This window comes from Prinia subflava, chromosome 2 (assembly GCF_021018805.1).
Source record: "Prinia subflava isolate CZ2003 ecotype Zambia chromosome 2, Cam_Psub_1.2, whole genome shotgun sequence".
In the NCBI taxonomy this organism is placed as follows: domain Eukaryota; kingdom Metazoa; phylum Chordata; class Aves; order Passeriformes; family Cisticolidae; genus Prinia; species Prinia subflava.
Genome location: NC_086248.1, coordinates 100,262,821 through 100,277,824, shown reverse-complemented (window position 1 = coordinate 100,277,824; position 15,004 = coordinate 100,262,821). Strand labels below are relative to the sequence as shown.

The 15,004-nt window shown below is 37.2% G+C and overlaps 1 protein-coding gene across 1 annotated transcript in view; it reads left to right on the top strand.

The window, feature by feature from the left end:
- The window catches only part of NRXN1 (neurexin 1), a 460,909-nt gene that overhangs the window by 87,175 nt on the left and 358,730 nt on the right, over window positions 1-15,004 (top strand). Inside the window, exons 6-8 of the mRNA XM_063391213.1 lie at window positions 8,827-8,949; window positions 13,608-13,989; window positions 14,522-14,712. Coding sequence (XP_063247283.1) covers window positions 8,827-8,949; window positions 13,608-13,989; window positions 14,522-14,712 — 696 coding nt within the window. The remainder of the gene's footprint in view (window positions 1-8,826; window positions 8,950-13,607; window positions 13,990-14,521; window positions 14,713-15,004) is intronic.

Genomic DNA, 15,004 nt, shown 5'->3' with positions numbered 1-15,004 from the left:
CTAGAAATCCACGACAGGGAAATGTACGTTTCTGCCTCCATGTTTTTTAAGGTTTGAGTCTTTTGGTTGATAGTCAAGACCAGAATAATGAGTTTGATGAGGTAAAAAATTGAACCCTTCTTGGGAAAGGAGAAATTTAACTTAAATTCATCTTAGGATCGCTGTTTTCCCTTACTTTAAGCCACATCTCACAAATCAGTAGTATTGATAAAACTCTGAATTTATACAGAATTAATGAATGTTAGAGATTCTGGCTGCCATTAGTCATATCTGAACAATGACTATTTACTTCTAAAAAAATTGAATTTCAGTAGTGCTTAAAATTGGGGGTTAATGTTAGTTTTAGTACTATCTTACATAGGAGTTCCCAAGTTCCCACATTAGTTCTCATGATTTTCAATCCTATTCTTTTTATACAAGGGGAAAAAGTAAATGCTAACAACTGCAGATGAATTAGCCATTGTTTTCTTCAGCAGTTTTACAAAACTAAAATCTAAAAAGAACTTTCCATTGAAACAAGCTTTCAGAATTAGAAAGATCAGTGTAATGCAAAAAATCCTGCATGGGAGAATTTCAGTCTTTTGAAGAGATTTAAATTTGCCATTTTCTTTTTCAGGTAATACACAAGCTTATGGTAGATGATACTTGAAAAAAGAATCAGTTATCAAATAGGATAGCAGGTTTGTGAAATAGCTGATTTCCTAATGTACAGCAGTAGCTTAGGTAAAATGCAGTGAAAGATATTGACTTGAAAGTGTTTGTGTTAAGTTTGACTAAAAACAAAATGCTCAAACATATTCAGCTTAAAATTTGTGGAATTTTTCATTATAGCAGCCATGTCAAGTTAATGTGAAAGCAAATTGACAAAAGCCTCGCAAGTAGTTTGTGGAAGTTAATCTGATGAATGCCGACTCACACTGATAAGCCTTGAGTGCACTTTTAAAAACGTGGTCTGATTCAAGGCAGGATATGACCTTACAGTGGATTGTAAAGCTACACAGTCTTTGCAAGTGCACATATCTATACCTGTAGCAAATAAAAAGTAAATAATCTTGCACTCAAGTTTTCTTTAAATTAGCATAGAATTGCCATGTGTTGAAAGTTCACGCTCACCTCACCTACAGCAAAGTCAATTGTCAGGTTCACCGTGGCTTCTGAAAATGTCTCAGAGCGTTCAGAGGCGAGCTGACAAAGCAACAAACATATTTTTCAAGCTCATTGACTTTGCTTTAGTTCAGGGCCTTGGGGTAGATTCATACAACCTTTAGTACCTTTAGCACATTTTCTGATAGTTGTGATCCTCAGAGAACAGTATGAAAGAGAATCTGCACTCTTATGAAAAATACAGGGCTCTAGCTGACTTCTGGGTTTAGCTGCTTTTAAGAGACACTTTTCTTTCATTATTTCCAAGAAAAAGGAAAATTCCATGTTTTTAGGGCTGTTTGTGTTTCATTTGCTTACATAGATGAGTTACAAAACTAAATAAAAATGCAACTGATTTTAAGCCATAAATGTTTTAAGTTATACACTGAGAGACATCTCTAAGATGGATCAGACATTTCATAATGCAGTAACAAAATCAGATTTATTCTCTCATGTGCTCTGAGTTCACAGAGTTGTAACTGCAACTTCAAACCCCCTTTTTTTTTCAGGAAATGCCATTCAAATTAATATAGACCAAATTACTGACCAGCAAGGCATATTTTTGAGAGCGTATGTTTGTCTTCTACATATCCTTTGGTCTAGGAGGGAAGTCTAGGGGCCAAGCAACTTGCAACTCTAAAGTTTACTGCTTTCTGATGTTTTTCTTACTTTCTCTCTCTTGCTGAAATTGAGTACTGGTCCTATTTGTAGAGAATAGGCTTTCAAAAGACAGTGGTTCACCATCAGCACCTTTCTTGGCAGAATCCTTAGATTTAATTTAGTCCAATAGGTCTGCCTGTGTTCTGCCTTCCCACCTGGATCCACTGGCTCTGTTTAGACATCAGCTGTGTCATAGTGAATATCTCACAGCTTAAAAGAAATAAATGGATGAGTATGTGTGATATTGCACCCTAAATTAAACACTTTCCAAAAGAAAGGCAAAGCTGGGAGGCAGAAAATGCACAGCAACTCAGACCATGGTCAGGGAAGCAAATATTGAGAAAAGAGAGAAAAGAACCAGACAAATGAAAACTCTGTGCCCTCAGAGCTGGATATGGTGCTTGGTTCCTGGATTGGTTGTTTTTATATCCTTCCATGGATTTTTCTTCCCCAGTGAATTCACTGTGTATGCTGTTTTTCCTTGCTAGTGAACTAGATCAATATAAAATGCAGTCTGTTTGTAGTTTGGTCATGTAGGGGAAGCCAGTAGAATTTTCAAGGTATCTTGTTTAGCTTTCTGCATTTCTGTATGAGAAATATAGATATGCCTGGATGAAAATATTTATTATTTCATTCCCATTGTTCTAAAGAATATGAGCAAATCTATTCTACATCTGGAATGAAGGCTGATGAATGATATTAGCAGCTCCAATCTCCTTCATTTTAATTTATGAAATGTCAAATTTTGTTAAAAAAAAAAAAAAAAAGGGATAAAAATACCCTTAACTGCCAATACATTATCCAAATTGCCAAAAGCAAATTTTCCTATAATAAAACTATTGTGGGCTGAAGCATTTGGATCAAGCCATGCAAGATTGATATGTTTTTCTTGATACAATTCAGTAAATGTGCTATTCTTGTGGAATTTTCCACATGAGTCTGTTGGAGAGAAAACACAGTGGACAAAATTTCTTTGACTTGCAATTAGATTTTTTTTTCAAGTTATCTTATCAATTAGCAGTAAACAATAACCTGATACACATTTCTGATGTTTAAAAGGCAATGTAATTTTTCTGTTTGCAAGAAACACGTTTAGCCAGGGAATTTTGGGATTATACAGACACAGTCATTTAAAACACACTTGATTCACTGTATGAATTGACTTTTTAAGATCAGCTGTGCTAATGAGTGTTTTGGAAGGCCAGTAACGTTTCTGCAGCCAGCCATAGAAAGGATCGTGAGGGTGCAGATGCCTTACCCTGTGTGTCTTGTATTCCTGTGTCTTGCTCTGGAGGAATCTTTCCTGAACTCTTTGTGCTGCAGCCTGGTATGTAATGCAGATGCCTCGTGAGGTTTGCACACTGCCTGTGAGTCTGGCTGAATGCTGGAACAGAAGCCTAGATTAGAAGCATGCTAAATTTACTCTGGAAAGCAGCATAACTGAGATGGCACAGAGTCCTCTTGTTCTGCACCAGGTATTTACAATGACACTCTAAGGTGTCTCTCAGAGCCACGCAGCTGGTTATACACAGCAAGCTGAATTGTAAAATATTTATTATTTTAGCTGAAATCTTGACAACCCAGACTCAAAATAGCGTTCTCTATTAACTGAATTGATCTCATGGTTTTTATCTTCTTGTCCAAATGTCTTTTTGTCTAAATGCCACCTGATACTGACAGTATATAGTAGCTGTAGTATGCACAGTTTTCTATTACCAAACCAGGCTGAAACCTCTGATCTTTCTTATGCTGACTAATAAATAAATAATAGTGATTTTCCTGTGTCTGGCTTGTGTTCCATTGGTTAGTATAACGTTCACTGAACCATCCAGTCTCCCTTGCTAGTCCCTGTTTGTGGTGCCTCTTTCTGCAATTCATTTTCTTACCTATTTTGATGGCAGAATTGAATGCTACAAGCATTTTGGTAAATGCCTTTACTGGTAGTAGTGGATGGCATTGTGAGAAACAAATACAGAGAAGTCATTTTGAGCATGTTCTGGTACAATTCAAGAGCTAGTATCTTCTTTCAAAATCATCAGTTCTGTTCAAGTCATTGGTTAAAAGTAAAGTACCACAGGATAGATATCTAGAAGAGGAAAAATTGTGCATATTGAAGTTAATTGACTGACTCGTTGGAATTCGGCAAAACCTCAGTGCATGAATTAGGCTGAATAAGCTCCTCACAAGGTAGTAAAGAGAACAGGAACCTCCAAAGAACATTTAGAATATTCAATATGCTGGAAATTAGATTTTTTTTTTTCCTTTGGGAGGTTTATGCTTTTTTCCTTTAACTTTGAAAGGGCTGTTCAGTTCCAGGCAAGGTGCTGACAACAAAGTAAGCTCAGCTTTGGATGCCAAAATAAACATATAACTGGGAATGTTTGGGGCTTTATATGTCCTAGTTCATAATGAATTGCACCATCAAGATTTGTACCTGTACTGACTGACTGAACAGTCTGCATTTTACTTTGTAAAAAGGTGTTTCTACAAGCAATTATCTGCTTTTAAATGGATGTGGAAATTTTACTGGCATGATGGACTCTGAGCAAACTGTGGTAGCCATAAAAGTGCCAGTGCTTCTTTTATTTGGTATTATCCATTTTCTCTAAGGATACATAAAATCTGGTAGTTATTTAAGCCTTTAAAAATAGGAAAAGAGCTGAACACAGACATTGATAATAAATTTCATACTTAAGCAAGAGGAGATACTTAGTGGATTTTTTTTTCCAGTTTGCATCTTGTCTCAGAAAGTAAAGGTTTATGATTAGGGTTTTATCTATCTGAGAGAATCACTAGCTCAGAAAGTGAGCCAGTGATGCAAAATAACTATGTTCTCGCTAGAAAGCAACAATTGAGTTCCAGGGAAAAGGACAGTGTGGAAAATAGGAGTGAAGGGACGTAAGTTTGGAAAAACAGTATTATTGTAGTAAGTTTGCAGAGACCCCATTATCTTCATGCAGGAAAACCCAATTTTTTATTATCACAACTCATTTTATACAGTTTTTACAGACCTCATGTGCAACTTTAATTGGTTAATATCTTTCTTGCCAATTACTCTATTGGTTAGTAAAAGGTATTCTACTTGTCTATCAAATTTCTGTAATTTTGGATTGTTTACATATTTTCTTTACTGATGCTTATGGGACAAATCCCTTGTTATTGCAGGTCCATTTGTTTTTCAACCCAGGAATAGGTTGCTATGCTAACAAGTTTTCTTACTAAGATTGTTTTCACATGGGAACTTGCAAATTCCTTAGAAGAAGTGACAAGCTAACTTTGGAAATTTAGCAGAGCAGACCTGATTTTATGAGGCCTTGCTTTTATAATTCTTTAACCTGTCACTACACATGATCAGTCCATGTAAAACAAAACAAAGTTTTATATATATACACACACACACATATATATATTCTTTTAACTGGGGGTCTTACTATTCTTCTTGTGGGGGATATTGAACAAATTTTTTTTTGAAAGCCCAGAACACCCTTTGCCTCTTACAAGAAAAAAGGTGGCAGTATACTAATTCTTATTTAAGTACACTTATTTAAGAGCACTTTCTGCTGGTGTGATTTAAATGGAATTAGATCAGTGTAAATTCACAATAAGACTGGAGAGCCAATGATTTAGTAGATATAAATTTATAGTAGATTCACCATAATAACTATAACCAGAAGAAGACTGAACCCTTTGTGATCTCAATTGAAGATAACATTTAAATTAATTTCAGGTCAATATATTTGAAAGTCAGTGAGGATAGTACTAATGTTTCAGGTTTACCAATGCCATTTAACAAGGTATGTTGAGTTTTCTTCTGCAGTTCTGGTTGTCTCATGGTATCAAGGCATTCCTACGTGGTTTTGTTTAAGTATTTAGACAATTTTCTCCTAAATGCCCTGCTCACAAGCATATTTGCTGCTTTTCTGTGTGAAAGCACGTCCTTGGCCAGAAAGCAGCCCCAGCATTACATTAGCACTGGAATGGTGAGCATCCATCCTTCCTTATCTCCCTCTTCAGCTGCCATGGAAAACTGTCCTACTTTGCAGAGATGTAGCATGATGGGACAGATGGATACACAATCCCTGGACACTGGACTTTGCTATTTTGTAGTTCCTTGTACCCTCTCTGGCAAATCAAAAGCCCTTTTTCTCTGTTAGAGATCAGCCCCAGGAAAGAAAAGTCTCTTTTCCATGCAAGTGGATAGTTTTTCCAAGGCCAGGACTCTTTTCAGTTCACTGCTCCCACGATGTGTCATACCAAGGTTTGTCCTTTTTAAAGCTCTTTCACCAGGGGTCCCCTAAGTCCTCTTTTGGATTGCGTGCAGTGGGAACAGGCAGCTTACACAGAGTTCTGACCTGATTTTTTTTACTTCGAGTACTCTTGCAAGGAAAATAGACTAATGCATAAGAAAACACATTTAATTTTACAACAGGAAGAGTTTACAAGTCCCCAGCCATTAAAAGAGAATAGATAGATTTTCCTGTAAATGTGAGCAGTCAAGTTGGATTTGATATTAATATACACCAAGACACCTTGACATGAAAGGGACACTACAGAGAGTTGTTAATGTGAGAGTAAATTAAAATTGCATATGCTTTTAGGTCTTTTAGAGATTTGAAGCAAGATAATGGAGACTAAGTGGTTCAACTACTTTAAAAATTAAAAAAAAAAGGAGATTGGACTAACTAACAAATAAGTATGAATATGTTTATAATAATATTAAATGGTGTATGCCTAGGCAAGACTATTGACTCTCACTAAGATTTTGTTCATGTTGTTTCAGCATTTTTTCTAAATCCATCTGTTGTCTCCAGAGGTAGGTAGAAGTTGCTTCCATGGAAGTGCCTAAAAGAAATTGCTTAAAGTTTTAGTCACTGCATCTGTACCAGCACATTCAAAGAGAATATTAGTCACTTAAGCTTTATGCAAAAATGGTTTTTCTCTTGTCAAAGAAAGCAAACATTTAAAGAACAGAATGATTCATGTAGTTGACCCCAATCATCTGCTTCTGCTGGGTTCGACCACTTTTCTTAGCTTGCTGTCAATACAGAGACACAGAGAATGAGTGTTATGAGACTCTCACCGCCTTTGCTTTGCATTTTATGCTCCTGGAGATCCCTTGGCACGCCCAAAATAGCGAAGGTTGCATGTAAAAGCAGGGCAATAAACCAGCAGCAATTAAGAAAATGCTGACAGAAGATGGAAAACATCGGAGATGAAAACTGTCCAATATGCTGAACAGCTATATCAAGCTCTAAGTGTCCTTTTCCCTCTGTGCAGTTCTGAAGTCAGAGAGGCTTTCATTTTAGGCTTTGATTTTATTAACAGATCTCACCCATCACAGTTGGCCTGTGCTGTTTGGAAAAGAATCCAAGAGAAAAGTAGGAGCTTTTCAGAGTTAGTTGCATGTCCCTTTCAGGGCAAGACTGACACAAGGGATAGAGTCACCTGGAAGGGCACAGTGGTCTGACTTAGCATAACCCTGATGTTTCTGTGTCAAAAGTTATTTTTAATGTGTCTCTTCTACAGAATCACAGGATGAGTCAGGCTGGAAAGAACCACAGTGGGGCATCTGGTCCAACCTCCCTGCTCAAGCAGTTTCATCCCAGAGCACATGGCACAGGAGTGTGTCCAGATGGTTCTTGAATATCCTCAGGGAGGGGGGATATCCACAGCCTATCTGGGTAACCTATTCCAGTGCTCTGTCACCTGAACTTCTTCCTGATGTTCAGGAGGAACTTCCTGTGCTGTAGTTCCTGTCTGTTGTCTCTTGTCCGATTGCCTGGCACCACCAATTGTGCCATCTGGTCCATCCTCTGGCCCCTTCCTGCAAATATTCATAGACATTGATGAGGTTCCCTCTCAGTCATCTCCACTGGAGGATGAACAGACCCAGTCTTTCATCCTTTCCTCATCAGAGAGATGCTCTTGTCCCTAGACATCATCTTTATAACCCTCCTCTGGACCAGCCCCAGGAGCTCTGTGTCTCTCTTGCACAGAGGAGTCCAGAATTTAATTGACAACTTTTAGTTGTCAGCAGCATTTATTCAGCATTTAGCCATAGGAACTGAAAAACAGGCCAGGGAGGTTTCTGTTTTACAAGAATGTAACTTCTTTACTGCAGATTAGCTTTGCCTTTTGGACAGTCACCACATGAGTTTTAATCAATTAGTTCGGCACTAGATATCATCTATTCATATCAATGGCAGTACAAAGTCAGGATTTTTCTTTCTCTCTTTCTCTTCTTGATCAACAGTACAAGGGACAATTTCGATAATCCTTTTCTTATGAGAAATCTTTTCCTGGCATTAAAGGTATCTTTTTTCCTAAGTTTGTGAGTATTGTGGACAAGTGCATTGTGCTATACACAAAATTTGCATAAAAAGTGTTTGCAGAACTGCTGACAAAAATAGAAGATTAAAAAAAAATCCATTAAATGGAAAAAAGAAAGGATGGTTTGAAAACCCGCTAACAGCAGAAGGTACTGGATCTGAATACTACCAAGACATCTAGATCAGGTAATAGATAATGTTCTGAGAAGTCCTAGTAAACAGAAGCTAAACAAACAGAGAAGTTGACATAGATTAATAAAAATCTAACACACATGCACACACATTTGCCACTTTTTATTTTCCACCAAATTATTTTTAATAAAGAAGCAACATTTCTGTCTTGTAAGTCTATACTTGAAGTTCTTTTAGCTCAGTAATCCCGTTTCTTAAATACCTGTATGAGATTTAAAAGTGAATAATTAAATCCATGTTGACTGTGCCTATTTATGAAAACCTGGTACATATACAAAGTGTTTACATAGTTAAATAGACATTAGAAGTGTTTTAATGTAGTAGTTCTATAGTATAAAATAGCTCTATATTTTGCTTATACTTGGTAATTTTCTTGCTTGATGTGACTTTTGGTGAGTTTTAACATTTGCCCAGGCAGTCTCTCTGTTTCTCTCTTTCTCTGTGAGGTTCACATGTGAACTGCTTTAAAGATTGCATAATGACTGTTTGGCATGTCCTACAGGCAAAGGCCCAGAAACCCTTTTTGCTGGCTATAACCTCAATGATAATGAGTGGCACACAGTGCGTGTGGTGCGGCGAGGAAAAGGTTTAAAGTTAATGGTGGATGACCAGCAGGCCGTGACAGGTACTGTGGCATTGTGATTCCATGATTCCATGTTGTTGGGGGGAAACACCAAAGAAAAACAAAACAAAAAACTAAAACAAATCAAACAAAAAAAGACGGAAGTAAAATTACTTTATCTGAAAGAAACATGCTATTTTTTCCCCTTTTCTTGGGTAAAATTCAAAATTCATGTTATGCATCTTGGAATGCTGGTACAAGAAGTGTGTTATTCCACTTGATATTAGTGTTTCTCTAAGGTTGCTATTGAAATGAATGAAAACCTTCATGCTGACTTAAATGAATGTTTTTATATAGTGATTAGAGAGAAGTAATTTGGTACATCACTAATGAGAAGGCAAGCAAAATGCTTTTGGCAATGCATTGTTAGGCTAAACTCTAAGCCACAGCTGGAAGAAAGAATTCAATAAACATTTTAAGAATATTCAACTGTCCTCAATCATTACATATTAGGCAGCATGTTTTTCTGAAATACTAAAATATCCGTTGGGATAAGAGGAAAAAAAAATGCATACTAGCAGATGATAGAAATGTATTCCTATTTTTATATTATCAGAAAAGTTAATAGAGAGCACATTGATTTTGTCCTGTTTACATGCATGTTGTTTATAGCAGCTGATCTGGCTTCTGGCCCTGATTCCTTGCACAGTGGAATGTGCCTAAATTTTTTGTTAACTATTTAGAATTATCCTTTGGTTTTATGTAGCATTAAATGGCTTTTATCTTTGGTTCTAAGCTTTGTTAAAATGGTAGGTAACAAGTTGAATGTTTTGGGCTTTTTTAAAGGGGAGCATAACTTCTTTAAAAGTCCATTTTCACCTCAGCAGAACACTGAGGGTTATGTCACTGGTAGAAAAATAACTCATATGGTTCCAAGAACATATTTTCTAGAATCAGAAATTACCAATATCTTCCAGAGCTGAAGTCTATGTATGTTGTGATGCCCAGGGTCATTTTCCCAAGAACATACATGACCAAAATAATGTATTTTATTTTGATAACAGATTTATAGTGTAGGAGGAAGTACACTAACAATATTATGAACTTGCGGCTTCAGCTGCCACTCAAGGCAGATTCTAATATTGAGAAAATTCTTTAGATCAAAATCCAGTGCCAGATCCAAATGCACAATTCTTGGACTCCTCATGCCAGAGTTCTAAATTACAAATACTGCAGGCTGCATAACCTGGGTTCAGCTTTCTGGTGCAGCACTTGTATTCTTTCCACAACCCTGTGTCTACATCCAAAAAATGGCCAGTTGACTTGAATTCCCTCTCAGTTCTTCAAGGTGGAAGTTGTCTGCATTTGCATAATCCACAAATGTTTAATGTTGTTAATCCAAAAGGAGAAACTCATCCCGATATTTTGGAGGGAAAAAAGATATCCCAAGCTTCCTAAACTCCTTGTAGGAATCTTTGTGGCCAATCTATGGCCTCCTCCACCAATGAGGAGGAAACTGCTGTATGAGAAGGAACAGAAGAAACTTTAAATGTGGGTAATCTCCTCTTAGTTTCATCAATGTCACATTTTCTACAAAGAAAATGTTCATTGTTGTGTAAGTGATAAGATTTTTTGTTTTATTTTATTTGGGGGTGGGGTCTTTTTTTTTGATGTTTTGGGGTTTTTTTCAACACTTAGTGTTTTACAAGCCTTTACAAGTTTAAATTTCTAATGTCTGTGATAGAATTTAATGTGTAGTGGCTTTGAATTTCCTGAAAGGATAGGGAAAGAGTAGCCCTATGAGATTAAAATGTGCTTGTTCTAAACTACTTAGAAGTTTTCTGATGTCCCAAAGTTCAGAAATTTGGTTAAAATACAATCTATTAATTTTTCATGTGAAAGATTATTACAGTTTTATGAGGAGAATAAGGAAGTAAACTGCCTATTAAAAATTCCAGCTTTCTCCTGCCACACATTGTTTTCCTTTTTTGATTCCATGTCCTATGCTTCCATGTATACGAAGGAAATCCCATTGGTTCCAGAAAGCTTAAGCTGGAGGAAAATCCATTACAAAATTCAACCCAGTTTACTAATTTTTACAGATTATAGAATACCACTTGTTCATTCGTGAATTCTGCTTGGTTCTCTTAGACCAATGCATAATGTGTGCATGGATACATAATATAATTCAAAGTCATAAGTAGCTTTCATTGGAAGCCATGCAGGTGCTTTTGAAGAAGTTACTCATTACAGAAGAGTTTAAATACTTCCAACCCTGATGAGCCTTATTCTCTAAGACTGTATAGAAAATGAAAGGGGTTAGAAAGTCACTAAATTTGGATAACAGAATAGCTTATGATTATGAGCAAAATTTTAATTGCCCTTTGGTATTATGCTTTTCCACAAACTTGACAAACTTTAAAAAAAAAAGATCAAAAGTATATATTAAAAAAAGCCAAACAAAAAACAACCCCCCCAAAAAATAACCCTCCACCAAATCCCCAGAAGCCCAACCTTGTAAGTACAAACTACATTCTCTTTTACTTCATTGCTGCATTTCCAAATCCTATGGAGCATTATGTGAAATCTCTAGTCCTGTTTGTGTGTTTGTAGAACTGAAATGCTGGAGGGATATTTGGGGTGTGAGTCCACATTCTGGAACTTTTTTATTGCTACAAATAATTTTATTATTGTTATTATTATTAAAATGCTCAAGAAAGAAATACATTTAATGTAGTGGGGATATTATGCTACAGGCCAAAGCTTGGTGAGTTTTTGCCATGACATTATTGGAATGCCATCTGAAGGGATACAAGACTGGAATCTAAAATGTTCCTCTTTGAAACCTGATCCTCAGCTCTTTGGCTGTGATCCCATATACAGCTCTTGTCCCAGCAAAAATTATACATTTGGCATTTTTCAAGACAGCTCCCTGACTCATTGCTGCATGGAAGAACCCACTTTTGCTTTATACATTCAGGCAAAGTGGTACCTTCAGAACTGATGTTTAGAAACAAGAACATCAAGAAGACTGTCCCTGGGGTTTAAGGTACCTCTTGCAGTGCTCAGCCCTGTGAGTGCAGATCCCAGGTGGTGATGGTGTTCAATGACAAGTTCTCCTACAGAACTCATCTAGAAGCTAAGCAAGCCACTTGTAAATATTTATCATAAATTATTAGAGCAATTTTTGTGCCTGAATGGTATTAAAACTTACAGAGCTGTTTTTCCCGTAACTTCACTGGTGTCTGTACATGTATATCAGTGCTGTGACTCAACCTACTCATGAATTCATCTCTCTGGGCAAATCCCAGATATCGACATTTCTCCTTCCCTTGTCTTTTCCCTGTCACACATATGTCCACAGACACTTGCTTATGACACCTATAAAGGTACAGCTGTGTCAGTCTCCTCCAGGCTTTGTGAACCACTTCTGACCTGTCCAGCCTGGGGCAGTGCTCACACTCTCTTAGAATAGAGTATTTGGGGATGGAGAGAGGGAACCTGACTTGTCAACTGCTTTGCCACTGTGGGAACTTGTATTAGAGCAGTTTTATACTAGTATTTAGTCCAGCTTGGCTAGATGTCCTCTTCACCTTCCCTGTGCTCCATGAGAGACATGAAACAGCTAAGGAACTGGGGAATCTAGGCCATGGTTTGCAAAAAGTACATTAAGTAGTGAAATTCATTAGTAATAAGAAGCTGTTTTTCCACACATTGTGACCATGAATCAGCCCTGTGAAAATACTGCCCTACTTCTTTAAAATAAGCATGGAAAAAATTTGAAGTTCTGTCAGAAAAAGGAACTCTTCAGTGAACACAATTTTGATGTGCTGGGTAAGGTATTTAATAACTAGCTTAAAAACTTTCCTGACCTGTATGCAGTGTACTCTGGCAGTGCTGATCCTTTCCTCGAGATTACCTTTACACTCAGCATATTTCAGGCTTCTTGCTCTGCAGTGGTCCTTGCATGACAGAGGGAACTCAAAGGCAACTGTGGGGCTTGCTTTTGGCCACCTTTCTGACATAAGCAAGTCCCTTGATTTTTTCCAGGATTACAAAACACTGACATGCACCCTTCCTGTGGGTTTTCTGCTCAGCCCATCTCTTGGGCTCTGCCCCTTCTCCCATGGTATAAAGCCAATTGGTATAAATTGGTATAAAGCCAATTGCTTTCCAGCAGCTCTCCACCCTTGTCACAGGGCTTTGCAGCAGGGCTGGCACTAATGTACCTAAGACATTAGGTACACTATTAGTTGAAACAGGAATCCTAGTCAACTCACGCACATTGAAGCAAAACACATGGAATAAAATCTCTCAAGCTGTTCTGTTTCTCTTTCATGAGATTCTGATATTGTTGGTTTAGCTCTGAGATTGGCCTTTGTGATCCTCATGTTAAGTAATTGTACTTGCTTATTGTAAAACCCCACATCTGGTTAAGTGTAACTAAAGTGAGGGATTTTGTCAGCAGTTTAATGTACTCTGGTAAAGTGTTTCAGTTTAGAAATCTTGCTGTTGGTCTTATCCAAATGTACTGAATGCTTTGAAAAGACTCCTGAATTTGCCAGTAATTAGGATGAATTTGGAAGAATTCCCTTTGGATCCAACAATGGGCCTTGCATATTCTGAAAAGTGTGAAAATGATGCAGATACTAAATCACATGATGTGCTTTTTGACCTCCCATTTCAGACACTAACACATGTTTTCTTGTTACTGTTTAAAGGTCAAATGGCTGGCGATCACACTCGACTGGAATTCCACAACATAGAAACAGGAATAATAACAGAACGGCGCTACCTGTCTTCTGTGCCTTCTAATTTTATTGGGCATCTACAGAGTCTCACATTTAATGGCATGGCATACATTGACTTATGTAAAAATGGAGACATCGATTATTGTGAGCTAAATGCAAGATTCGGGTTCAGGAACATCATAGCAGACCCTGTAACCTTTAAAACAAAAGCAAGTTATGTTGCACTGGCCACGCTACAAGCGTACACATCTATGCACCTTTTTTTCCAGTTCAAAACCACCTCCTTGGATGGATTGATACTTTTTAACAGTGGCGATGGAAATGATTTCATTGTGGTTGAATTAGTAAAAGGGTATGTATGGATTAGCGTAACGACAAAACCAGTCCATTCGAAATGTGTGTACAGGAAGAATACACAGGGAAGTTTAGGATGCAAATCTCTTTTCTGACCAGATAGATATGATCGATAAATGTTTCTTCATGTTGAACTTCATGTGCTTTATTGTGACTCTTTCTTTCAGATGAAGCTAGATGCCTGAAATGTATGAAAGTAAATAATAGGTATAATTTCTCTCGTGTTTACCACAAAGAAGTGCTAGTTTGTAGCCTCCCTCTTGTTCTCTCTCTCTACGTATGTATGCATGTCTTGGTACATGGAGTGCTCGTTGCTTTCCAGAAATTTGGGACTGCATCTCAACTCATCCAAATGAGTGGCAATTTCTTGGAATGACAGTTGCTTCCCCACCTGGCATTCATTGTTGTCTTCTGGTTTTGCCAGCTCTGCTGAGGAGTACAACCAAATAAAAAATATTAGACATATTAATTGCTTCCCCCTTGCTATGTAAAGAAAAAGGAAACTTTTCCAATTTTTTCTCTTTTCCCAGGTATTTACACTATGTGTTTGACTTGGGAAACGGTGCTAACCTCATCAAGGGAAGTTCTAATAAGCCTCTGAATGACAACCAATGGCATAATGTCATGATATCAAGGGATACCAACAACCTACACACTGTAAAGATCGACACCAAAATCACAACACAGAGCACAGCAGGAGCCAGAAATTTAGATCTCAAAAGTAAGTACAGTTATTCTTGTATTATCTACAGTAATGGCTATTACAGAATAATAAACAGAATTAATCATGGATGTAAAGTACGATATAATTTTGTAATATTGTATGAAACCTTTTATTTTAAAATAATCAAAATGATCACAAGAGATTACATCACCTTAACCTGACAATTCCAGCTTAGTAGCACTTCTGCACAGGTACACACAGCTCTAAACATGTGAAGATCCCATGGGAATAAATAAAAAAAAAAGAGTAGGAAATAATAATAACAACACAAAGTGGCCCATATAAACCA